This window comes from Haliotis rubra, unplaced genomic scaffold (assembly GCF_003918875.1).
Source record: "Haliotis rubra isolate DU_JTF1 unplaced genomic scaffold, ASM391887v1 Scf512, whole genome shotgun sequence".
NCBI classification, from domain to species: domain Eukaryota; kingdom Metazoa; phylum Mollusca; class Gastropoda; order Lepetellida; family Haliotidae; genus Haliotis; species Haliotis rubra.
The window spans coordinates 677,788-703,934 of record NW_025767205.1 but is presented as its reverse complement, the minus strand read 5'-3'; the positions used below and the strand labels follow the sequence as shown (position 1 = coordinate 703,934).

Below are 26,147 nucleotides of genomic sequence, written 5' to 3'. Positions count from 1 at the left end.
GCTTACTGCAGCATGATGCAGGTAGGAAAGAAGGGTGTTCTTACTGCAGCATGGTACAGGTAGAAAAGAAGGGTGTGGTTACTGCAGCAGGGTACAGGTAGGAAAGAAGGGTGTGCTTACTGCAGCATGATGCAGGTAGGAAAGAAGGGTGTGCTTACTGCAGCATGATACATGTAGGACAGAAGGGTGTGCTTATTGCAGCATGATACAGGTAGGACAGAAGGGTGTGCTTACTGCAGCATGAAGCAGGTAGGAAAGAAGGGTGTGCTTACTGCAGTATGATGCAGGTAGGAAAGAAGGGTTTGCTGGATGCAGCGTGGTTTCATGACGGCAAGAGAGGGTGTGCCTGAAACAGGACAGACTTGACGGAAGAAAGGCTGTGCTTACTGCACCGTGGTGCATGACAGAAAGCCTTATGGGATAAGTACAGTATCATCTATGGTGTGAGCAAGTGTGGAATGAAAGGAAGGATGCGCTGGAAACACTTGCAAGCTGATTAATTAAAGAAAAGTTTATTACTGTGTATACATGTTTATTGTCATTGAATTCAACGAAAGCCTGACCTAACACACCGGGAAGGTTATTGTGTCCTATTTGATCTGAGTTTCGCATGGTCGAAGCCCTTGTCCCCGGGGCACACTGTTTGCACCTGGCAGCAGAGGGGGTAGACATCGGTCGCATGGGGGGTGTCGGTGTAGCAGTTCGTGGGAGTATTCACAAAGCCGCAGCTGTGACGACAAATGGCAACAGACAACGTTAAATGTACTCATCGGTGTTCTGCAAGTTGACGTTATCCAAAACGCACAATAATTGATGAATGAAATTATCTACTTGAATAAACATCTCTGAATATTTCTATTCATGACGACTATGTTAATATCGAATGAGTTCGGGACGACTCCTTTATTCCAATCAGGTTGTGATTCATGGCCCAAGGTCTCCATATACGGTAGGTATTGTTAACAAAGGGCTAACAAGCACTTTCCTCCTTTCGTAGGTCTGATCACACAAATGCCGTTGTTTAAAAGAGACTTACCCGTAACAGGCGTACCCTTCCGCATGACAATCGCACCTGCAACATGGGGTATCATGGGTTTTTATGCCATCATCATTAAAATAACAACATATCGCTATTTGGTAAATGGTTTGAATGTGTATATGACAATTTGACAGCTCTAGCTGCTCAATTATTCGGGAACCATATTTAACCCCTTTCATTACCCCCCATATAGCCATTTTTATTCATATCATAATTATGTTTGTTTGTATGATTTTTACCATTCGTGCGCACCATACATTGATTTTAGATATCCACCGTGTTACGATCACATACGAGCATGACGAACAATACGTGTAGCTGTCATTAAACAAATAATAAGTTTGAGCAGACTGTCCCTACAACTCGATAACTTACAAAATCAATTGATTTTGTTGTTGATAAGAAAGTAGGTGGTCTCCCCAACTGAAAACTACTCAAACATGTCAGGTTATTGATATGTGAAATGCTGACATGTTATTAAGGGCTATTGCAAGAGATGCTGCTTGTCATCCAGAGACTATCAGCCGATTGGTCAGAAAAGTGAGAGCACGCTAATGACGGTAAGGACCGTCAGTGTTCAGGTCGACCATGAGTGGCAACTCCTAGAGAAGATACAGCCCTTCTCCGAATCACAAGCCTTGAACCGTTCGTGTCAACAGGTGTGTTCAAAGCGGAATGGCTTCCACATCGTCTTTGTCCATAAGAACGCCTAACATCGGTCGGTAGAGAGTCAGGGAACCAACCTGACGTCGGTTGAGCACAAAGCAGCACGGGTAGTTTGGTGTCAAGCTCGACATGACTGGAATTTGACGTCATCGGGAAGGGTGCACTAGTCGGACGAAAGTGGATTTCTTTTGGTAATGACTGATGGCTGAGCTCGTGTTTGGTGCCACAGAAACACGGGACATGGCGCGTGTGGCGGGGGTTCGTTGGTGGTTATCGGGGGTGCTTCTCACATGCTTTAAAACTTGACTTTTTGACAACATCTGAATGGACAACGGTACATTGACATCTCAGACTGTGTTGTTGTTCCACATTTCGATGACCATCCTCTGAACACAGGGCAGGCTCCATGGGCAACAATGCCAGGATACGTGCCGGTTACGTCAAGAACGGTAACAACTTTACCTTGACCCGCTAGGAATACATATTTCAATCCCATAGAGCACATTTAGGACATTGTTGGAAGCCAAATACGCCAGGGAGATAATCCAGTACGTGTATTGGATCTAGCCCTTCCATCAAGAATGGAAAGCAATACCTGGATACGTCATTGAGGATAATTAGGGATGTTTTTGTAGTTTTTGTAGAGGAGGTTACACCAGATACTGACATTGTACTAGGTTATTGATAGATATGTGATTTCTTGAAGAAATATACCATGTGTATATGATGTACGTATGTCACAGCATGCGGTGTATGGATGTTGCGAGAGGCGTCCGTCGACGCCATTAAGTTCCATCTCTTGAACGATAGACATATTAGGACAGAGTTAATAAGGCGCCACTGTATGTGGAATGTGTTAATCAGAGTATGTACCTAGAACAGGCCCCCTCATGCCAGGTGTCGCCAGGCTGATGGTTGTTGGGACAGTCTCCTACAACACATAATACAATATACGTTATTGGAATGTTTGCTGTTTGCCGCCGCACCAGTTCTATGGCGGCGGTCTGTAAATATTCCAGTTTGGATCAGACAATCCAGTGATGAACAACATGAGCATCGATCTATGCAACTGGGATACGATGACATGTTATTGGAAAAGTATGGAGAAGTTATCCCGTGAGTGTGATTTGGGGTGGTAACATCCTAAATTAGGAATAACACTGTATTTACCAAGTGTCGACAAGGTAAATACATGGTGATTATTCTCACTACAGGCTAGAATTATATTATGAATACGAATCCGTCATACCACCTGAAAAATGTGTTCATCGATTAAGACTGTAAATTCAATTAGAGCTCCAACTAAATTGAGATGCCGTTTAAAATGCATATTAAGTATAGGATGTCTAGTGACCATGACTTTGATGACAGACTGCAATTCCTGTAAAGAAGACTTAGATGACGAATACTCGGTAGTATTCGTATGTCCAGCATATCCTAATCTAAGGTCAAGATATTTGCCCTTGTATTATGAATGTCCTGCCATGCACAACGACACCTCTTTATCAAGGATAAATGTTTAAAGAAATTATGATAAAATTCTGACATATTCCTATATTTTCCCCATCCCTTACAAACATTAGACTCTAACTGAACATTGCAAGTTTTCCTGGAATGTGCGTAATAATGTGTATTACGTCAAGAGGACGGGGATTTGTAAGTCGGACAGTGACAACGCTTCAACTCTCACCTGTTTCCTAGACAGTAATGTGCCTAGTCAACACGTTTTGTTTCTTCTTTCCTTTCGCGGCAATCCATCTGTTCGCCCGCTAGAGTAACCACCCTTTATCAAAGGGAAGCTACTCTATCCCCACGAGAAGTCACATTTGTTTAGCGTCTGTCTGTCCAACTAAATAACGTTGTTACATGCAGAGTCAGGTGTACAGACACACAAACATACTGAAACAAGGTCACAGTTGCTCTATGTCGGCTAAATTCAACTGTTATACATTAGGAAAATGGGCACATGTCTACAAGTACAGACATATGAAAACTGACCCACAACTGTCCTCGCCAAATATATATCTCCAACATTACCAAACATATAAAATACCTCAACTTCGTATCCGTTAGACACTTATTTTCAGAGTCGAACTGTATGTTTCTAACAGTGACAACTACTATCACTGTAGCTGCTGCAGGTTAAACACTGACTCGATCGCCGACTGACAAGATCGACGCCATGTTTGTTTGTAAACACTGAAAGTAGTACCTACTTGAACTTTCAAATACCTTTTTCATCCGTTGGCTTTATCCTACCAGTGTGCCTTTTCACTATCTGATAAATTACTTTACATGAATCATTTGTGTCAACTTTCACAAATCATGTACAATGACACTGTGTTCCCTGGTATCATTAGTACGTACTACACCATTCATATATGCCAAGCTTTTACCATCACCAACACCAACACCAACACCAACACCAACACCACCTACACTGTCACAAGTACATCCTGGCCCTCACCCCATATAAGCCTCACCTTTCCGCCCCCTCCCCTCCACCACCCGACATTGTCACAAATACGTCCTTACCCTCCCTCATATAGGCCCAGCCGCTGGCCCTTCTAATGCAACAAATGGCTGACAGGAGACACACGAGCGTCCAGCCTACCGCTGCCATCACAACTTGACATACACCTACACAAAGACCTGAGATTGTCTCGCCACAGTAGTGTTATTCCTTAATACACCTCATTCTTACCGGCAGATAAGATAATATAAATATAGTATGAAGGTCAAAGAATTTTGTCGTTAAATACTCGTTCAAGTTACTTCCAAGACCACATGTTTGTTCACACGTGCATGTTAACATCGACTCATTCTCTCTCGGGAGTAGTAATCTTTAACGATCTGACTGCATACTTTCTCGTCATCATCAATATCCTTTTGTTTCCTTTAATCCCCCAAACACATTCACGTCAAAGCCAGGTGTCGTATTGTTATACTATGGTATTTTATGACAGGGTTCGACGATGAAATGTTACCGGAACTTTTTAAGGTTTAACCCATGTCGAAACAGTTTGTCTTTATATAATGTCCAACTTCCCATGTATGAGTGCGATGTCTCGGAGATTAAAAAAAATCCGGTGTACGGTTTTTGATTGATGTCAATGCTGGGATGCCACTTACAAAAGTAGATGGATGTTGATAAGGGATTTTACCTCCGTTTCGAGTACTACTACCACCTGCTGCGGTGGCTCTTGTCCTTTGTGTGTTTGTTGTTTTACTCCGCTTATAAACGCAATATTCCAGCCATATGGGGGCGGTCTGTACATAACGGAGTCTCGACCAGAAAATCCAGTGATCAACAGTATGAACATCGATCTACACAGTTGGGATACACTATAATAATTGGCCACTTATATAGCGCTGAACTCCACGCCGCAGGGACATGCTCTAAGTTCATACAACATGAAGGACATTATTACCCCGGATAACCCAAGCTGCCCCTGAGGAGCAAGATGGTTAACAGTCATATGACTTATACCACCGGGTACCCATTTTCTGCTGGGTGAACAGAGGCAATTCGTAACAAACTCTCTTGCCAAAGGTGAGACCACATGTAACAAAGTATCTTCTTTATTTCAGTACTACAAGGCCACGGGCCTATAAAACAGTCCATTATTAATATAATATAAAACTTCATGAAACATATACATACTTACATTTAACCATACCCTGTGTAGTTATTAATTCATCAATTTATTTATTTTGATTTTTTTTCATTTATCCAATTGTATCACTTGTCTCTGGCGTGACCACATAGGTGCTTCGTTGTGGGGCAGGGCAGAAGTCCAAAACCTCTCAGGAGTCAAGCTGCCAAACATGGTCACCCATCCAAGGGCTCTCTGTGGCAAATGTTGCTTTACTTCACCTAACTGAGACCTACGCTCTATGCACAAGACCACACACCACCACACACCGCCACGACTAGTGTCAACTAAGTTGTCAAGCCTGACACTCAATCCCGTTAGAATTCATCTTCAACAACCCCTGCTTGTCAGAAGATGCTCTTGTCAACAATCATCAGTTCTACAATAGAATAGGTTACATTCGGAACAATATTGCCGGTGTAAAGGTGAAATACACAAATCAGTGTAGTTCATGGGAGTAATTCCTCTGGAGAAATATAATATGAAGGAACACTTTCACTAATTAACACGGAGAAAGTTATATAATTATACAACCACCACCACCACTGCTACCGATACTTCTACAAGACGTGCCACCACCACTGCTGCTGAGGCTAGCACTGATGCTGCCACCATAAATGGTATTTCTCCTATCTCTAATTACGTTAAGCATTGAATTTCCAGCTGCGAAACCATTGAAGCAACAACCGGGATTGTGGGATCAGACGTGATTGATGGATATTATCGAAATATTCAGAACAATTGTCTTGATGTCAGTAACTGGATAGTCTGGTCCAGATGATTATTTACAAACAAACACGATCCACTACAATTGCCACTATTACTGTTACTTCTGATGATCATCATCCACTTGCTTCATCTCACAGGGGTAGACTAGTGGTTGTAGCGTTCACTCGTCAAGCCGAAGACCTTAGCTCCATTCCCCACATTGTTACAGTGTGTGAAGCCCGCGTCATCAAATTGCTGGAATATTGGTAACAGCGGCGCAAAATCATATTCATTCACTACTATTCTCTCGTACCGAGTTTAATGATCTAAAGTACTACTACTAGCAGTACCACCACCACCACCACCACCACTGCTAGTACTACCACCACAACCACTACTACTACTACTATTACTGCTATTACTACTACTACTACTACTATTACTACTATTACTACTACTACTGCTACTACTACTACTATCTCATGCTGTGAAGATGGACATATACAGTTAGATATTTAAGCAATGAGCGTAGAGACAATTTCAGCATACTTCTCGAAATACTTTTGTTTACTGTGTGATATGATGTTTACTTTGTGATATGATGTTTAATGTGCAGTATTCACTTGACTTGATCGTAAGACACAAAAAACGCAAACGCACGCACGAGCGCGCACACACACAAACCGTCATTATCAAAGCTCGGGTGAGCACCGTTTGCGTTAAGCTTCCTCATAAAACAGACGAACATTTCTGAAAGAGCTCCATGATTTCTGTTTCTGTCGATGCATGTTTCCTTTGTTTTTCAAGTTTACTCACACTGACATACAGAAGACACATCACATTTGACTCGCACCGCTTCTCCCTCACTCATACACCATGACCCACTACAGGCGACTACAAGGTGGAACATGAGTTGGTAAGTTCTCCACCAGGTGTCAGTGGTATCGCAGGCTGGTATTTAATGTTATCAATGTCACTTGGAGTTACAGGGGATACATTAAGTGTATTGTAATATAGAAGAACTGGCGCCTAACATTTTCCTCTGTGTATGCAGTTACTGGGAACAACGTAACAGTGGTCCTTATATACTTATGTAGTGTGTATTATTACGATTTACGACGCCGTTTATAAAATATTTGGCCTTCACTCTGTGGAGGTTCATAACTGAATGTCCATTCTTATACACTTAATGTCACTATTGTGTACTTTGAAGTATCTATGGACTGCGTCGTTGGTGTAACTTCGGGTTTGCAGTGACAACCATACAGCAACCGAACAACAATATATAAATATTAAAATATTTCTTCATATCTGTTCCACATAATTATCGTCCTTCTTCTCTTTCTTCTGACTGGGGGTAGCTCATTGGATAAGATTGTCACACCGAGGGTCCTGGTTCGATTCCCCCACAATGTCTGAAGATTATCCGCCATATAGCTGGAATATTGCTGAGTGCGGCGTAAAACTAAACTCACTCACTCTGAAGTTCACATCTGGGGTCCTCCGCCCTGGTATTGCTGGTCCTTTCCTAAAAGTGGCGTATAAACCATACGCATTGTTGTAACGTGTATATTTACTGCTAGCCTCGTCTGTTTCTATTCTCCACAAAACCCAAAGCGTCCTGTCTCTCCGTGTGTGTGGTTGTGTCGTTCCGCCATCGCGCCTGTTGTGTGTCGTGACCATCACATCGTCGGCCGTCCCTGTACACACACTGCAGCTACTTAGCGGTCTGTTCTAGAAAACAAACGTTCGGAAATAGACGGGATGCTTGAAACAATGTCCATCCAGCTTCCGTGTTGCATTAGGACACAGCCAGGTGTGTGAAGCAGGTCGCCGTGTATGTATTGCTACAGGAGCTGACGGAGGCGGAGGCTGATGGTGTTGTGGACGCGCTGCACCTGCTCTCTACCGTATCATGGCTGTATGCCTAGGTTGGTTGTATTGACAATGACGAGGAGATTGTCAGGTCTATTAAGCGAACATATAAAAAGAGTGGGCTGGCGTTAAGGATATGAGAGAATGATTTTGTCAATACATTAAATGACGTTGTGGAGTGCATACAATCTTAATGTGTGAGGGAGTGAGATCCTGATCTCTTCCTTAAATACATACCGTTGTCAGTGCACATTCTCGAAGTGTTAGTGAGGCATGAATAATTCCTGTCAATCCTTACATAATAACGTTGTCCAGTGTACACCCCGTGTTAGTAACTGAATGACTTCTTCCTGGAAGTAAATTACATAACGTGGTGATTGCACATTCTCCTGACGTCAGCGAGAGCATGAATAATTCCTTGAGTGTACATCCTCGTCGCGTTAGTGAGGGAGATCATGAACTCATCTTTAAAGACATAACATAACGTTGTGGAGTGTACAACATCGTTGAGTTAGTGAGTGATGTGCGTGAACACGTCTATAGCTGCATTACATATCGTTATGAGTGCACATTCTCGATGCGTTAGTGAGAGACTGAATAATTCCTTAAATACATTACATAACGCTGTAAGAGTACACCCTCGTTTCGTGAGTTAGGAATGACTATGTACTTATTTTAATTTAATTTACATAATGTTCTCGTCGGGTTAGTAGGGCAAGATCACGAAACACATATTTAAATACATTTATTACGTTCACAGTTAGTGAGCAAGATCACGAACACATATTTAAATACATTTATTACGTTCAGTTAGTGAGCAAGATCACGAACACATATTTAACACATTTATTACGTTCAGTTAGTGAGTGAGGGCATGAACACATATTTAAATACATTTATTACGTTCATTTAGTGAGAAAGATCAATGAACACTTCTAAAGCTGCATTAGATACCGTTATGAGAGCAAGTCTCACGGACGTGAGGAGGAGGATCATGTAGATGTTTTGTCCGTCGAGCACGTCGAGAAGTCGGTATAAATAATAAAAGTAAAGCGCATTGATACAAATAATTAGGTAAGTAAGTGACGTTTCTGAATTTACGCTACATCGGTAGGTGTTGCAGGTAATGATACCAGGGTAGTGTCTGCGTCACATTACTGACCATACGTCTCCCTGCAAGCTCACTTCATTTCTATATCTTGAGATCAGACCTTTTGCAATATTAACGGAATCGTCGACATTGGAACAAAATAACAAAACCAAGAAAACACACACACACTAACAGGTAAATTATAACGCGATGACCAGCAATTGTCTGCAAGGATGACACAGCAGCATCGACAACAGCGTCTGACAGCAGGACGACGTCGTGACCCCCGTGACGACATCTCAACGTAAACCCTTGATGACTTGGAGTTCGACATAGAGGAGTACAGCGGGTCCCTGGCGACATGGGACTCCAGTAAGAGGTTAGGTCACGTGACCTGATGACGGCCACGATACAAAGCCAGTAGTGGTGTTGAGATGATATAACTCCTGTTTCCGGTGCCACCGAATGTCTGTTAGATTCCTGTTATCATGAAGAGGAGGAAAGTGGTGTGTATTCTCGTGTGGCCCCGTTAGATGTACTGCAAGGTGAGTTTCTTGTACTCCGTGTAAATCTACATTCAATAATCCTTGATAATCCACTTCGATGGATTCATGGTGTTAATGTTTTATTAGATTTCATGTATACATGTGTAAACCAAATGTATACGATATGTTTACCAAGATAGCTATTTTTACTCACATTCTATCAATTCTAACATGCAAGTATTTCACCAAGGAACCGCCTTCCGAGGGTTGACGTACTGAAAGGGCTTTATATAGTTAGGGTTGTCTTCTATCATTTTGTCGTTACGATGATAAATTACTATAAAGAGACATTAGACGTATTTGGTTGCATTTCTAAATCCGCAGTAAATCAATATCCAGGTCATAAAATAATCTACGCTAATCCAGATGGTTTACGTTCCCATTGACAAAGTCCACATTAACAAATATCCAGTTTAACGAGTAACGTCATTCCCATACTAGTTGAAACATTCTGGTCCGATTAGAGGGTAATGTGGTATCTTTTCGTCCGGATTAACGAGGTTAGTCTGGTGTTGCGTTGGAGGAGCTAACACAGTATTCAGCAGCAGCATCTCCACACGGATCAGGGAGTTGGGGAACCACATCCGTGTGCCAGGTTCGAATCTCAACACAGGTACATCATGTCAAGAAATATTTAGTGGTCCCCGCCATGGGCTGAAGGCATTCTACCTGTTATTTTTGTAAAATCGAACTCAATCACTCCTGAACGTTCATGGGCGTTCAGAACGTTCATGGGCGTGACCAGCGTCGCAATCAGCTGAAGTGACTTGCGCCCTTTGCTATGTTGTTGGGATCTACTGGCGTTTTCGAACCCCTCATGCTTCGATAACAAGTATGTGTTCGTTAGTGTTATACCAAGACTCGGGGATGGCACAAACTCTGTGACCTGCCTGATGTACTGAATTTCTGCCTCACCCCGTGATATATAACTGACATATGTACTTTTCAAAACCGTGTCAGTTCAACACATCACTTAATATGATGTACATCGGCCTGAGCAGAACACCTGAGTGTCACAGAGGAATGCCGTGTGTGTTGTGCCAAAGCCCGAGTCCTTCATTTATCACTATGGTACAACCCCACTAAGGATATGCCGAAGCCCGTATACATGTTTCTCAATCGATAGCAATAGAAAATGAAGCTGTAAATATTTGCAATCGAAATACATACCGTACTTGGCGGGCCCTCTCCCATCCGTCCTTATCGCGTACCGACTTGTCACGGTGGTCACGTATCGACTTGTCATATAGCTGGTCATGGTAGGATGCGAAGCATACGTGACTTTCATGCTTGCGTCAGCCATCGCCGTTGTTTGAGATGAGGAAGACTCGCTATTGCCGTGTGCTAAAGATATATATAAAAACACTGCTCTGCAGGATGGCTTGCACAAACTGCCCAGCAATTGTACAATCCAATCAAAAAGGAATGCAATGTGATCATAATCTTATTGAGCCACACCCGTCTTATGTCATGAAGGTTAGTTGATGTTATTATCTCTCGTTAAATATATTTAAATTTAAAGATTATTTCGTCACTGTCATGGTATGTGGTAATTTTCACTTCTACGGATGAAGTTATCTGTAAATCTGTAATTGATATTTCACACAGAATGAAACAGTGAGTATTCTGGTCTGTCACTGCTCATCAGAATAAGATCATGAAAAACGTTTTTAAAAAAGCATTATGAAAATTAATACTATTCTTATAAAACTGAAACTTCAATTTGATTTTATAATTATAAGCATTTGACGTGCACCTGACAAATCACAGCTGGAATATACACTTGTTCCGACTGATAGTTATCTTTATCATTACTTTTACATTTAGTATTATCATTATAACTATTATTATTATTATTAGTTAGTTTATTAGCTATAACGCCACACACTGCAGTATTCCAGCTTTATGGCGGCAGTCTGTAAATAATCGAGTCTGGACCAGACAAGCCAGTTGGAGCATCGATCTGTGCAATTAGCATACGATGAACACATTAATCAGGTCAACGAGCCTGTCCACAAGACCCCGTTACTCGCCTCCTCCGTTGGGTGTTGAAAAACAATTGTAAAGAATCAGTAGTAGCAGTAGTTGTAGTTGTAGTAGAAGTAGTAGCATTAATGTGTGTATCACGCGGTGTTAACTCACTCACTCACCAACCCATGTACTATGTGACTGTTGAACACAGTTTCTTTGTCAAATAACCATGTATCACAACGTATGTAGACATGAATTAACAATAAATTGTCTTTGATCAAGTCTTTTGATACAACCACGTGGGTTATTTTATGTACTAGCAACTGACCAAGTGTTAGATATAGATCACATAACGAGATAAAGATAACTAGAGATCGCATAGACAATCCAAGCTCTGGCGGGTTTCACCTCATCCATGCTGACATTCATTCAGCTGACATGGTTTCCATAGTATACTTTTCACTCTGGGCTTAAATACTGGACAGTGTACCCAGGAGTCTGAAGGACATAAATCTTGATCTTGTTGCAAGCTTTGTTCGTGTTCTGTTTCAATTAAATCCGGAATGTTTTCATCTCAAATGTTTCATACCATTCATTCGGTACATGTGTTGGAGTGCTGTGTGCAGGGGCTTCCCGGACAAGCAACACTCGTTATATAATATCATTAGGGAAACCACGAAACACGGAGAATAGTGCTTTTAAAACTCCCAAAACGAGTTTATAAGTGAGAAGTGGAAATGTATGGAGAGGGTCATTTTACTTACTTTCAGCTACAATGTAGATCTCTTTGCTCTATTACAACATTCGCTTCTTCAGTCCGTTTGATGTGACTGTGCAAAATTTGGCTTTGTTGCAATTATTAGATTTTTGTGTCAGCGAGCAATCCATCGGTCTCAAATGAAATCAAACGGACTGTAACTCAATCGTTCCTCAGTCTACGCTTTTCACCAATCCATTGCACAGCTTGTTCAGCTTGACCTGAGCTGCTTCTTACATATACAAGACCGGGAGGTCAAACGGCGCAAACGCCAGGTCGAGTTAACTTCATTAAATAGGGAGCAAACAATTAATTATGCGTTCGTGCAGCTAGCATGCATACATGGATTCGCTACAGAACTTGTCCCGAAAACACCACTTACTGAAGAACAATCATGTCAGTTTCATGTTTTAATAGAATTGTTTATACAGTCATATGCTGTTTGGTTTGGTTTACTAACTTTACAACGTACAGACGCTTTCAAGGTTATTTGCACAATCCGATTCACTCTCGCTATCACTCTCTACACCCACTTCAATTGTCACTTTTTCTATTTCATGAATCAGGAAACATTAAACCATCTGTAGCTTCTTTTTAAAGAAACTCAGTACATTGCTGACGATTTCTCGACACTGAGATGTCAAACGGCGACCTTGCCGCGGCTGTTCGGACATGTTGACAATCAACTGAGAAAGGTGCACCTTCACAATAAGAGACCCAACCAGTTGTGACACGGGGTCATGTAATGCATTAGGATTGACCAGGTCAAGCTGAACAAGCTGTAGATCCGGTTAGAATTTGATCTTCAGCAAACCCATGCTTGTCGTAAGAGGCGACTAACGGGATCGGTGGTCAGGGCTCGCCTCACTTACGTTGGTACATGTATCATCGTATCAATAGATTGCCTGGTCCTCACTCGATTATTTTTAGATACAGGGATATTGCTGCACAAACACTAATTAACCCACAGTCTCCACTTAAATCTTGCTCAAGGCCTGACCGTGTCGCTATGAGCGATATTTTATGACGCTTCATGCTGTTTTGATCAGCGTCAAAATCAGTTTCTTCCTCTTTTCATTCAAGTTGGTTAATTGGAGGAGTTGGGAGTGAGTGAGTGAATTGATTTCTATATGGCGGACTGTAAATAATCGAGTCTGGACCAGTGATCAATATCATGAGCAGCCAGATCTACGCAGCTGCGATACGTTGAAATGTGTCAACCAAGCCAGCGATCCTGACCGCCCTATCCCGTTACTCTCAGCTTACGACAAGAATTGATTGCTGAAGACCAAATCTAACCCTGATTTTCACGGATCGAAAACTCAGTGTACAATAGAACAAGGGTATATTGTACAGTTTAATTGATTGCAGTGTATCGGCTCTTTTGGATATCTTCAAGCTATTACAGACATCCCGTTACGCCGAAGACCCGGTTTCGAATCCCCATGGGTACAATGTGAAGCCCATTTCGGTGTACCTCGTGGTGAGGTAGTTTTACGACGATGTCGTATTGGCCACAGCGGATTACTCATGACTATTTGCTGAAAACGAATGGGAATGGACCTCCCCATGTGTATCTCATTGCGATTAGGTGTTCACCATCAAGCATCTTCTGTTTGATCTGTGTGTGGAATGTTTGACTGCAAGAGACTCAAATTTATGATGTGAGAAATCTGAAGATCTATTTTTTCCCGTGTGAGCGGGCATCTCATTTTGAACTATCTGAGGGAAGTTGACGTGTACCATAGATTGTTACTTTGTAATGTGAACAACGAATTGCGTGCTTTCGATTTGGTGCTATGGCATCTTCTGCTTTTAAATAAGAATGTGATGAATGTATATGTTTTGAAACTAAACTCATTTACACTTTTGTAATTTCTGAAATGTTCATGAAAGCAGACTTGTTCTCGTCACTATATGGCTTTGAATAATGCCGATGTGACGTAAAGCCATACTCAACTCAACCATACGGCGAGCATATGTTGATCTTGGATGTATTCTGACTCCGGAATCCCTATCCGGACTTGTACTGTACGCACATATTATAAACTGTAACGATATATTTTCCACACTTACAGCATATGCGAGCAGCTGTCGTTCGGGCTTTGGCGACAAGCCAGTACCAGTGCCACTGCGCCCTGGAGTCATCATGCGACGCCGTCACCGGAAGCTGCAACGGATCCATGCGCATACGGGTGGATGGGTCCACTCTGCCAGTACCGTAAGTTTCCGTCACAAGAAATATAAGAATAGTCTTCGCTTTGAAACCATGTTGCACAATACTGATATTTAATATCAGTTTGCGTCTCCGAGTTTCAGTAAGGTACACAAAAAACACCACAGTAAGGGACCGAGTTAAAAAGAGCCATAAGTGACCATTTGATACCCGCGCATGTCAAACCCTATGGTACCCGTAATACCGTGAATGTGGGTACCTATACGAGCTTATGGTATCCAATTTGCACCTTCCATGGAAACCATACCACACATAGCTTCTGCAATAAAACCTTTGGTACCATTAATACTAATCTTTATTATTATATCCATGAGGCTTGCACACCCACGAATTCTATAATTCTCTCGTGTCAATATTACACATATTTTATGTAATGTTCTTGGCACCAGTAACACCAATTATATCCGTTTGAACCCATGTTTAACGAAGTTACCATTTAACTCTGGGATCTCCTATAACCCGGGCTTGCCCTATAACGTAGTACGTATATATTATCTTGGAGCTCGTACACCCGTCGTTGCCGAATAACGTATACCTACTATAGCATATTACGCGTGGTTTCTTTAATGCCAACTGTATCTCATGGTGCCTGAATGTCCCTGATACCCGGAATACCCATTATTTCAGTGAACCTCGCGTATGACATTCGCCAGCCTCTGCATCCCCCGTCCTCCAACAGCCCCAGCTTGCCGTGGATGGCGACATTAACACCTGCTTCCGAGACGCTGGCGACCAGTGGCTCACCATCCCGGCACGTGACCTGGAGGACGAATCAGTGGATCACCTGGATTCTGGATCCACGGAATGTAGAGGACCAAACTTCACTCCTGCATCGTCATCATATGGAAACAATGTAATCGAACACAACAATGTGATATACTACTATTTTGCCATGTATCAAGTCATCATGAAACAATGTTACGAAAACACAACAATGTGATATACTACTTTGCTACGTATCGCGCCATTATGAAACAATGTTACGAAACACAACAATGTGATATACTACTTCGCTATGTATCGTCATCATGAAACAATGTTACTTAACATAACAATGTGATATGCTACTTCGCTACGTATCGTCATTATGAAAACAATGCTGCGGCACAACAACGTGATATACTCACCTCGCATACGTTATCGTCCGTCATTCAAAATGTTACGAAGCACAACAATGTGATATACTACTTCGCTATGTCTCGTCTTCGCTGAAACAATGTTACGAAACACAACAATGTGATATACCACTTCGCTATGTATCGATGTCTTCGTAATGAAACAATGTTACGAAACACAACAATGTGATATAATTACATTGCAACGTATCGTCATCATGGAAACAATGTTACGAAGCCCAACAATGTGATATACTACTCGCTACGTATCGTCATCATTCAAAATGTTACGAAGCACAAACAATGTGATATACTACTTCACTACGTATCGTCATCATTCAAAATGTTACGAAGCCAACAATGTGATATACTACTTCGCTACGCTACGTATCGTCATCATTCAAATAATGTTACGAAGCACAACAATGTGATACACTCGCCACGCACTGTCACCATCCAAACAGCCAGCCACTTCGCTACGTATCGTCCTCATTAAAAATGTTACGAAGCACAACAATGGGTTAGACCACCCGCTACGTATCGATATGTCATTCAAATGTTACGAAGCACAACAATGTGATATACTACTTCGCTACGTATCGTCATCATTTAAAATGTTATTGAAGGTATACGCAAAATGCCAATATACCTACTTCGCTGCGTATCATTCAAAAATAATGTTACGAAGCACAACAATGTGCTATAGCTTCTTCACTGAAACAACGCCGCCATAACAACGCACACCTGCGCTGATACATAACACAACAACAAGTTTACGGGATTTCAAAATGTAAACGCGCTGAGTATGGGTTGTCTTCATTAATGACCCCAACAGATTCCATTAGGTGTAAAGGCAAACTAGTATTAAGAGTATGACATGAGTGTGGATCGCACAGAAAATCAGTGATGACGCCAGATATTGGTATCACCATTTGTCATCTCCGGGTTAGTGGTAAGCACAGTCTACCTAAACAACAAGGAGGCGCTTGGCTTTACAGAGCTGCCATTTCCAGATGACCGGTATACTGCGCATACACCTAAACCTCGTATCTCTTATCCCTATGGAATCTAATGCACACATACATCTGAAAAATATCCGATTTTGTGTTGTTATCATTACAGTCATTTGTGTACAGCAATATAGTGTTCGCTATCTCTTACCACCTTACACACACTTTCACTCCCTTGCAGCCACAACGACAGACCTGCTGGATTGAGCTGGACCGCCTTGGATTTGGGTACGGTGACGTCGTCACGTCTGTGTGCAATCCTCCTCCTCCTACTCCCGCACGGTACCAGGTGTCATCTGGACACCTGGATATCGATGCAAGGAACCAACACTGGCTAAAGGGTCTGGGTCAAAGATCATTGGCACGTTACCGCCACTGCTTAGTTACTGTGAAGTTGAGGTCAGTGGGTAGGACACATTCCACGTCTCAGTATGGAATTGTTAGTGCATGGATAGTTTGGCCCAGGATAGTTGTGTGGAGTGTTGAAGAAAGGAACAATTACATCCATCAACATGGATAGTTGTTAGGATAGTTTGTTAGTGGGAGGTGTTGAAGAAAGAGAACACAACATCCATCAACATGGATAGTTGTAGGATAGTTTGTGGAGTGTTGAAGAAAGGAAACAACAATCCATCCACATGGATGGTTGTAGGATAGTTTGTGTGGAGTGTTGAAGAAAGGAACAACACATCCATCAACATGGATAGTTTGATAGTGATAGTTTGTGAGGGTTGAGAAGAAGGACAACATTACATCCACTCAACATGGATAGTTGTAGGATGAGTTTGTGTGGAGTGTTGAAGAAAGGAAACAACACATCCATCAACATGGATTGTTGTAGGATAGGTTTTGTGTGGAGTGTTTGAAGAGAGGAACAACAACGCATCCATCAACATGGATAATTGAGGATAGTTTTGTAATGGATTTCAGTGTGCGAAAATAGTTCGGAAAAACAAATTCATTGGCCGTTGTGTTGACTGAGGTTTTGAAACAGCTTTTTTCCTAAGTAATCCCAAGGGGAAAAGTCTGATGCCTTTAGAATAATGCTGTTGTTTGTTCCAAAAGAAATTATTTTAAGAATGAGCATTCCTTCATCTATAATTTATGAGGGAGGTTTCACAAAACAAAAACCCGCGTCCCGATACTTGATCCATTACTGAGCTGAAGTTCGAAATACATTGAACGAAGAAGACATTTTTAACATTTGTAAAAACTTTGGTCACCGAATGCCTTCAAAATGCTTATATATGGTCAGTTCTTTGGTTCACATCCGATCAGGCCTAACCGTATTCCTAAGAAATGCCACTGTCCAGGCAAATAGATCGCCCACGAGAAGAGGCACACCTACCAGAGTTCAACATGGGGCGACTGACTTTATAAATGGTACCATTGAGGGCTTCCACGGCTTTACATCTGACCACGGCAGTGGACGGTAGTACAAACACAGACTTCACCATGGGCTCGTGCACGGTTACCAACGATGCTGGACATTAAAGTGCAGAAGGACAACCAGCCGTCCTGGGCCGTGGACCTTGAGACTCTAACTTCGAAATCTACAGTGTGGTGGGTCTACAACGGCGGCGGGGCGATCGTCGAGATTATGCTATTATCGTAATATACTCGCTACGATGTTTCAGACCACGATCTATATTTACGAAAGAAACATGGGTTAGTGCATTGAAAAAAAGATCATACAGGGAAAAGCATGGATTTAACCTTAAGTTAAGATGACATCACGTCTATCGGCAAACAATACCGGTACGGGACTTTCATACACTGGTTACGCGCGTATGTTCAGGATATATGGTGTGCATGGTCAGCACGCCAACCGACATACCGTGCAGCGCTTTAGCATAGGGCGGCACAGTAAGACGCTGCGATAGCCGGTAATACTGGTGGCGGCTCGATTCTGTCCTTGTCTTGCCTTGTACTGAATGCCACCAGTACTACATCTGTTGAGAGTAGTTTGGAAATCCACCTACCAGACAGATGCCCTATCAATAAAGCCATGGCGTATCTTTACATCCGCTGGTCAGAAGCATACCAAAAGAAACAGATAAATCAATCCATTATTCAGATCAGGAAACGTAGCTACATGCATTTGAATCTATCTTCACCACTTCTGCCTTGTAATCATTCGTAGCGGGCTTGACGAACCGACTAGCAGACTTCTCCTTGCTGACGCTTCCTGGTCCGAGTAATTTGAGGAATTTCACGTGACGTCGCCAACAACCCTGGCGCTCGTGACGGAAGTGATCGTCGGAAGGCCCTCTGATAGCTGATGGAGTGCTGCTCGATTATATAGCTGTCGCATCCTGACTCTGTGTGAGAGGGAGAGTGTATGGAGGTGGGTAGTTACAGCCATTAATTCGAAGCCCATGGTGTTTGTATTATGACATACACATGGAGTAAAGGCGAAGTTGTTCACCCAATGCAGGCCACATACTGATAAAAGGCGGTGTTAACACTATGTAAACATATATGCACATACGATGAAAGACAAACGTATTGCAATTCCAGAAAGCATATAACGAACAGATATGTCTTTGGTTGAGATGTGACTAAACCAGTAGCACATATGATCAGCATTCGGTAAGAGAAATCGGCCCACAAATATTGCGTAAAATATATTGAGACATACACACAACAACAAATATATTTTGGAGCAGTAATATCAACAAATAATAACAAAATACAATCAAAAGTTTCTAGTCAGTAGTGACTACGCGAACAAACGCATTGTTTGAAACACATTTGTCGAGTTACAGTTACATGCGTATAACATTAGTGGTCAGTGACATTACTGACATAGACATTGTTGTGTCCACCACTGTCTCCCGCACGGAGCTGCTTGGATGAGACCATATACTAGCCTTGAGTGTAACAAAACCCGTCCTGTGTCGAGACGATGACGAGGCTTGTGGGAAGCTGGACGGTCAGTGTCTGTCGGGACAGTCCTGATCGCTACACAGGGAGCTGACTGTTACCAGAATGTAAATCAGCAAACTAACACTGTTTTTCGAATCAACATGTTTCCCCTGGAAATGCAATGTCTAGGGGAAATGCATGCCTCTTGATGTTGGAATAAATAAAGCTCATATATGATGATATTGATTCGGTAGTAGAACATACTTAATTATACTATTAGAAGATTTATATCAAAAGAGATTTGGCAATAGTTGTGAATTAAGTGTACGCCGTGAGGCCACTAGGACTGGCTATAGTAAGGTTTTACACCTTTCGCATCACGCTGTATTCAGATTGATGGAGAAAGCGCAACCATCCAGTCATATCATTCAGGACGGGCATAACCTAACACTTTGGTTGACTGTAGGTATGAACTAACACAGCACCTTGGCTGTACAGAAAATAGGTCCGAAAGTAACCATAAGTTCTTCGGTTTCAAGAATGTCCGGTGTGCACGCAATACCGAGAAGCTTGGGCTGTGCAGGAATGTAAGTGTTCACTGCACACTGTTTACTGTACAGAATATGTGTGAACTTTGGAGATGATTTCTATTGTTTCCAGAATGTCAGGTTAGACGTAACTGAGGGGCCTGACTCTTACGCTATATAAGTGCAAATACTTAACGGTACTCCATAGTACTGAAATTGTCGTAACGGGACGTAGATACCATGATTGTAACAGGAAACCTGTAACGACAAATTTTAAATACTTTCAATGTTTCGGTGTGTCGTAACAGTGTGTGCAACCAGGACTGTAACGGACTTTGTGTATTAATAAGGATTAATCACTTTCCATGTTTCAGTGTGCCGTGTAACGGTGTGTACGGTCGGGGTTGTAACTGGGCACATGTAATGGCTAAGTTAATCACTTTCCATGTTTTCGTGTGTGCATTCTTAACAGTGAGCACAGCCAGGACTGTGACGGGCACAATCAATGACAAGTTAATCACTTTCTATGTTTTCAGTGTGTCATGTAACAATTAATGTACAGCCGCAGGACTGTAACGAACTGTGTAATGACAAGTTACAATCACTTTCCATGTTTCCAGTGTGTCGTAACGGAGTACGGTCGGGACTGTAACGAACTGATAATAATGGCGGGTCAAATACTTTCTATGTTTCCGGTTGTTAAGTAACAGTGTTGGCACAGTCAGTACTGTAACGAACTGTGTAACTGACTAAGGTAATCACTTTCTACATGTTTCAGTGTGTACATGGCAATGTGTAGTGTGTCAGTACTGTAACGAAGTGTGTAATATTAAAGGAGTTTAATCACTTTCTATGTTTCAATTGTCACCCAGCGAATGTGTAGTGATCAGGACTGTGACAGACTGTGTAATGACAAGTTAATCGCGCCATAACTTTCCAGTGTGTCGTAACGAGGAAGGTGTGAATTGTCGGGACTGCAACGAACTGTGTAATCACAAAGTTCATCACTTTCCATGTTTCGGTGTAGTAAACGGTGTGGCGTGATAGGACTGTAACGAACTGTGTAATGACGAGTTAATAAAACACAAGCGAACAGTGTGTCGTAAACGGTGGTAGCCAGAGTGTCAGGAATGTAACGAGCTGTGGCAATGACAAATTTAATCACTTTCAAAAACTGTTTCAGTGTGTCGTAACGGTGGTAGCTACCCAGTCAAGGGACACACTTGGCGCACAGTGTAATGACAAGTTAATCGCTTTCCATGATGTTTCAGTGGTAATCGTAACGGGTGTGTACGGTCAGGACTGGCGGCAGAACACAATGTAATGAAACCAAAGTTAATCACTTTCCATGTTCCGGTGTGTCGTAACAGTGTGTAGTATCAGGATTCTTAATGGAACTGTGTAATGACAGGGTGAAATCACCCTTCTATGTTTCGGTGTGGTCGTATTAACGGTTTGTGAGTGTCGGGACTGTAACGAACTGTGTAATGACAAGTTAATCACTTTCAATGTTTCGAAGGTATGTCATTAAAGTGGTAAACAGTGTGTACAGTCAGGACTGCCGTAGCGTAATATTGACAAGTTAATCACTTTCCGTGTTTTGGTATGTCGTAACGGTATGGCCAGTGTCCAGGACTGTAACGAACTGTGCCAATGACAAGTTAATCACTTTCCATGTTTCAGTATTTGTATGTAACAGTGTGAGTGCAGTCAGGACTGTAACGAACACAGTGTAATGACAGAAGTTAATCACTTTCCATGTTTCAGTGTATTGTAACAGTGTGTACAGTCAGAGACTAGTAACGAACTGTGTAATGACAAGTTAATCACCCTTCTATGTTTCAGTGTGTCATGTTAACAGTTTGTAGTGTAATCAGGGCTGTAACGGGGAGGTGTGTAATGACAAGTTAATCACCCTTCTATGTTTTCAGTGTGTCGTAACAGTTTGTAGTGTCCAGAACTGTAACGAACGCTACCGTGTAATAATGACAAGTTAATCACTTTCCATGTTTCAGTGTGTGTCGTAACAGTGTGTAGTTAATCAGGACTATAGCAGAAGTGCATGTAATGACAAGTTAATCACTTTCCTATGTTTCCAGTGTAGTCGTAGCAATTAATATGAGTAATCAGGACTGTAACAGACTGTGTAATGACAAGTTAATCCTTTCCATGTTTCCAGTGTGTCGTAACAGTGGTACAGTCAGGACTGTAACGAACTGTGTAATGACAAGTTAATCACTTTCCATGTTTCATTGTGTCGTAGGACTGTACAGTGTCAGGATTGTAACGGGCACAGTGACTTGGAAACGATTAAATGCCCTTCTATGTTTCAGTGTGTCGTAACAGTGTGGCAAAGTCAGGACTGTAACGAAACGTATAATGACAAGTTAATCACTTTCCATGTTTCAGGTATTCCGTAACAGAGCATACAGTCAGGACTGTAACGAAGAGCAGTAATAACAAAGTTCATCACTTTCTATGTTTCCAGTGTCGCGGGACGTACAGCCAGGACTGTAACAGAAACGTGTAACGACAACTGCCTGGACGACTCATGCCATCAAAATGACTGGGCGCTGCACCGACGGCTGTGAACCAGGATGGATCGGACCCATGTGCAGCAAGGGTTTCGACTTAATGGCTTTCACATCAACAATCATCATCAGGTTCTACCAACTTCAGAGCCACCAAGAAATTTATCACCTGGCAGGACATATTTAACAATATTCTTTTGGCTGTAGACGCAGGTGTCTCATTTCGTATTATTGTAACTCATAGTCCATGTTACTATCGCTCCTTGTTTTCCATACCGCTGCAGAGAGGGTGGTAGCGGCTCAATTGTGAGCTTCAATGTCACCGGGTATACCATAAGCTGTGCTATGCCAACAACGGCAGCTGCAGTATGAGTGTTAAGCAGGACCAGATGGGCGTCAGTTGTCACAGGGTGAGTGAATGATGTTATCTGTCTGAGGAATTAGGTAAGGTGGCGATGTTGCCTCATGCGGCGGTGAAATTACACCCAGTTGGATGGGCGTCAGTTGGCATGTGCTTTAGAGGTGGTAGAATGGTCTTTATGTAGCAGGGTGGTAGAATGATATTTATCTATCACAGAAATTGGAAGTGAATTGATATTTATCTATCACAGAGGTGGGCCACGCTGTGGATGGGTGTCAGGTGTCACAGAAGTGAATACACAGTTAAATGGGCGTCAGGGTGTCATAGAGGTAAGTGGAATGATGTTATGTCTGTGTCACAGAATTGAGTAGAATGATGTTATCTGTCACAGAAGGAATTTGGAGTACACAGTTGAATGGGCGTCAGGTGTATAGAGTGAGTACTGGTGGATGGGTGTCAGATGTCTAGGGTGAGTAGAATGATGTTATCTGTCACAGAGGTGAGTAGAATGATGTTATCTGTCACAGAGGTGAGTACACAAATTTGAATGGTTGTCAGGTGTCACAGAGGTGGAGTAGAATGTTGTTATCTGTCACAGAGGTGAGTAGAGATGATGTTATCTGTCACAGAGGTGAGTAGAATGATGTTATCTGTCACAGAGGTGAATACACTATTATGGATGGGCGTCTGGTGCCTTAAAGGTGAATACACTGTTAGAAGTTGGTCAGCAGGTGTCTTTACGAGGAATTGAATACAATATTGGATTGGCGACGGAGTGTCACTGAAGTGATTACGCACTATTGGATGGGCGTCTGGTGTCTTAGAGGTGAATACACTTTGTTGGATGGGCGTCTGGTGTCCTAGGGTGAATACACTGTTAAGAAAGGGGTCAGGTGTCACTGATGTGATTACACTGATATCTCGGCGTCAGATGTCACTGAGGTTAATATGTGGACCATGGTCAATAGCAGCTCACGCGTATTATAGACACACCATGTCAGATGTACCTCAGCATATTCAAGTTTCTGCCATGCCATCAGACATTACACTCCTGGTTATTTCACAGAGAGTAGAAATCGTCATCTTTCAATACGAACAAACATAACCTCTTCATCACAATTGAAGGTAAATCGTGTTCTCTGATGACATCGGTGGGTGCATGTTGTCGTATTCAACTTCCGTAAACCGAAGCTCACTAGGAACGTTTAGCTGATTTTAAGAAAGCTTTATTCACAGTGTCTCGGTGAAGCGGTCGAGCTGGTCGAGCGGTGAACAAAATACAACACTCGAGATGCTGTCTTATAACATATGGTGTGTCCTGTATGACATTAAAGCAATTCTGTTTCATAAAGTGTGGGCATTGTATTCCATCCAAATATTACTCCAGGACCCAGGCATCCTGAGGCTTGTCCATAAATTGCTTTCAGAATATGTTCATCATGGTTTAATTCCATCATTTTGTTTGTTCAGGGTGGTGGTTGGGGCATTCAGTCTTAGATATTGATTCCAACCATTCCATGTCATTTTACATTTATCTACATGCTCTTTGTCTTTCAAGATATATTCAAAATATCAGGCATGACAAGATATTTTTCATCCATTTTCTTTAAGTTATTCCGTCAATTTCATTCCTTCACTCCATTCCTTTGTCCTTTCTAGCAAGAGGTTGTCAGTCTATCCTGTTCTGTGTTTCCATTTGGTGGGATCCCTTTCTTTTCCTCCCTCCAGTCATCCTGCCATGCCTCATGCATTCACTGTATTTTGTGTGTCTCTCCACATTGTATATGTGATATTTATCCATTTCCACTCTGGCTTCCTGTCCCATGTCCATTCTCCATTCTCCACTGTGAATGTCCATTCCGTGTCTATGGCTGTCTTTCATCTATATCGTTAATCCATATGCTTCTTCATGTCCATGTGGATGTGTCCATTGTGATTTCCACCACCTCCGTGTGTGTCGGATCACATATACTCTGTGTGCATTCTATTTCGTGCTTCAGTGTTCTTGTCCCATTCCACTGTCCCCACTGGTCTGTCCTGTGGCTTTCCGTTGGGTTTCTGTGGCTGTGTCTGTGGTCTATTCCATTTGTCCGTACAGGGCTATATACAGTTATTTGTGTGCAGTGTGGTTGTGCTGTTGGCTGTGGTGTGTGCCTCTTCGTGTGTGTGCAGTGTTGATTGTCGTGTGGGTGCTGGGTTGTGTCCATCCATTGTTCCGTTCTGTCCATCGTGTGTTCGATTCTTCCTGTGTTTCCTGGGTTGTCTATCTCATTCTGTGTGTATGGGGTCTCTCTGCTCCATTGTGTGTTTCATCTGTCCATATCCATATATACGGTGTGTTTGATCCTGGCTGGGTCCATGTGCGGCTCTTCCTGTCTATGGTCTGGTCGGCTGTCTCATAAGATGTCCTTTCCCATATTATTTCGTTATTTTCCATTTTCTTGTGTGTCCTTCTTCCTTTCCTTAATTCCATTTTATCTACCTACCATTATTTTCTCTGTTTCTTTCATTTATTCCATGTGTGTGTGCAAACTATATTTCTTCCGTTTTTTTTTCTTGTCATTCTTTTCCGTCCCCTTCTTTCTCATCTCTTTTCCTCCATTCTCATCTATTTATCCTTTTTGTCTCCTATTCCTTTCCATTCCACTACTCACCTTCATCTATTATGGTTCTTCGTCTCCCTATTCCGTTTCTCATATTCCTCCATTCTCATCCTCCTGTCTCCACCTTTCTCATCTCTCCACTATCCATTTCCTTCACTATTCTTTCTTCACTCCTTCCAGTATCCATTCTCATCACCTATTATCACTGGTCTCTGTCCTCCATGTCCTCACTGTGTCATTGGTCCTCTCTCATTCATCCTTCTATCCCTGTGTTTGTGTGTCCACTCTTGTTTTCACCTTTTCCATGTGTGTGTTATATCCGTCTGTGTGTGTCCATGTGTCTGTGGTCCTGTTGTCCATGTGTGTGTGTGTCGTGTCAGTGTTGTGTGTGTGTGTCTGTGTGTCTGGGATCCATGTGTCCCTGTGCTGTCCACATATTTGCGTCCTTCCACTGTGATCTACATCTCCATGTGTGTCCATGCGTCCATGCCTCATTGGCGTCTCCACCTCCTTGGTCCTCCCTTTGCGTCTGTTTGCACATGTCACGCCAGCCAGCCGGTCTGCGGGCAGCGTGGCGCTGGCCGGCCTT

At 42.4% G+C, this 26,147-nt stretch overlaps 1 protein-coding gene across 2 annotated transcripts in view; it reads right to left on the bottom strand.

The window, feature by feature from the left end:
* Positions 1-515: 515 nt before the first annotated feature.
* LOC124292308 overlaps positions 516-26,147 on the bottom strand; it is a 43,717-nt gene continuing 18,085 nt past the window's right edge. The window contains exons 1-4 of one of the 2 annotated variants that reach the window (XM_046729380.1): positions 4,241-4,387; positions 2,579-2,636; positions 1,037-1,072; positions 516-728 (exon numbers count right to left, since the gene is read on the bottom strand). In XM_046729380.1, coding sequence (XP_046585336.1) covers positions 581-728; positions 1,037-1,072; positions 2,579-2,636; positions 4,241-4,328 — 330 coding nt within the window. In that variant the 5' untranslated portion in view covers positions 4,329-4,387 and the 3' untranslated portion in view covers positions 516-580. Of the gene's footprint in view, positions 729-1,036; positions 1,073-2,578; positions 2,637-4,240; positions 4,388-26,147 lie in introns of those variants that run through there. The other variant, XM_046729382.1, reaches the window with a different exon arrangement.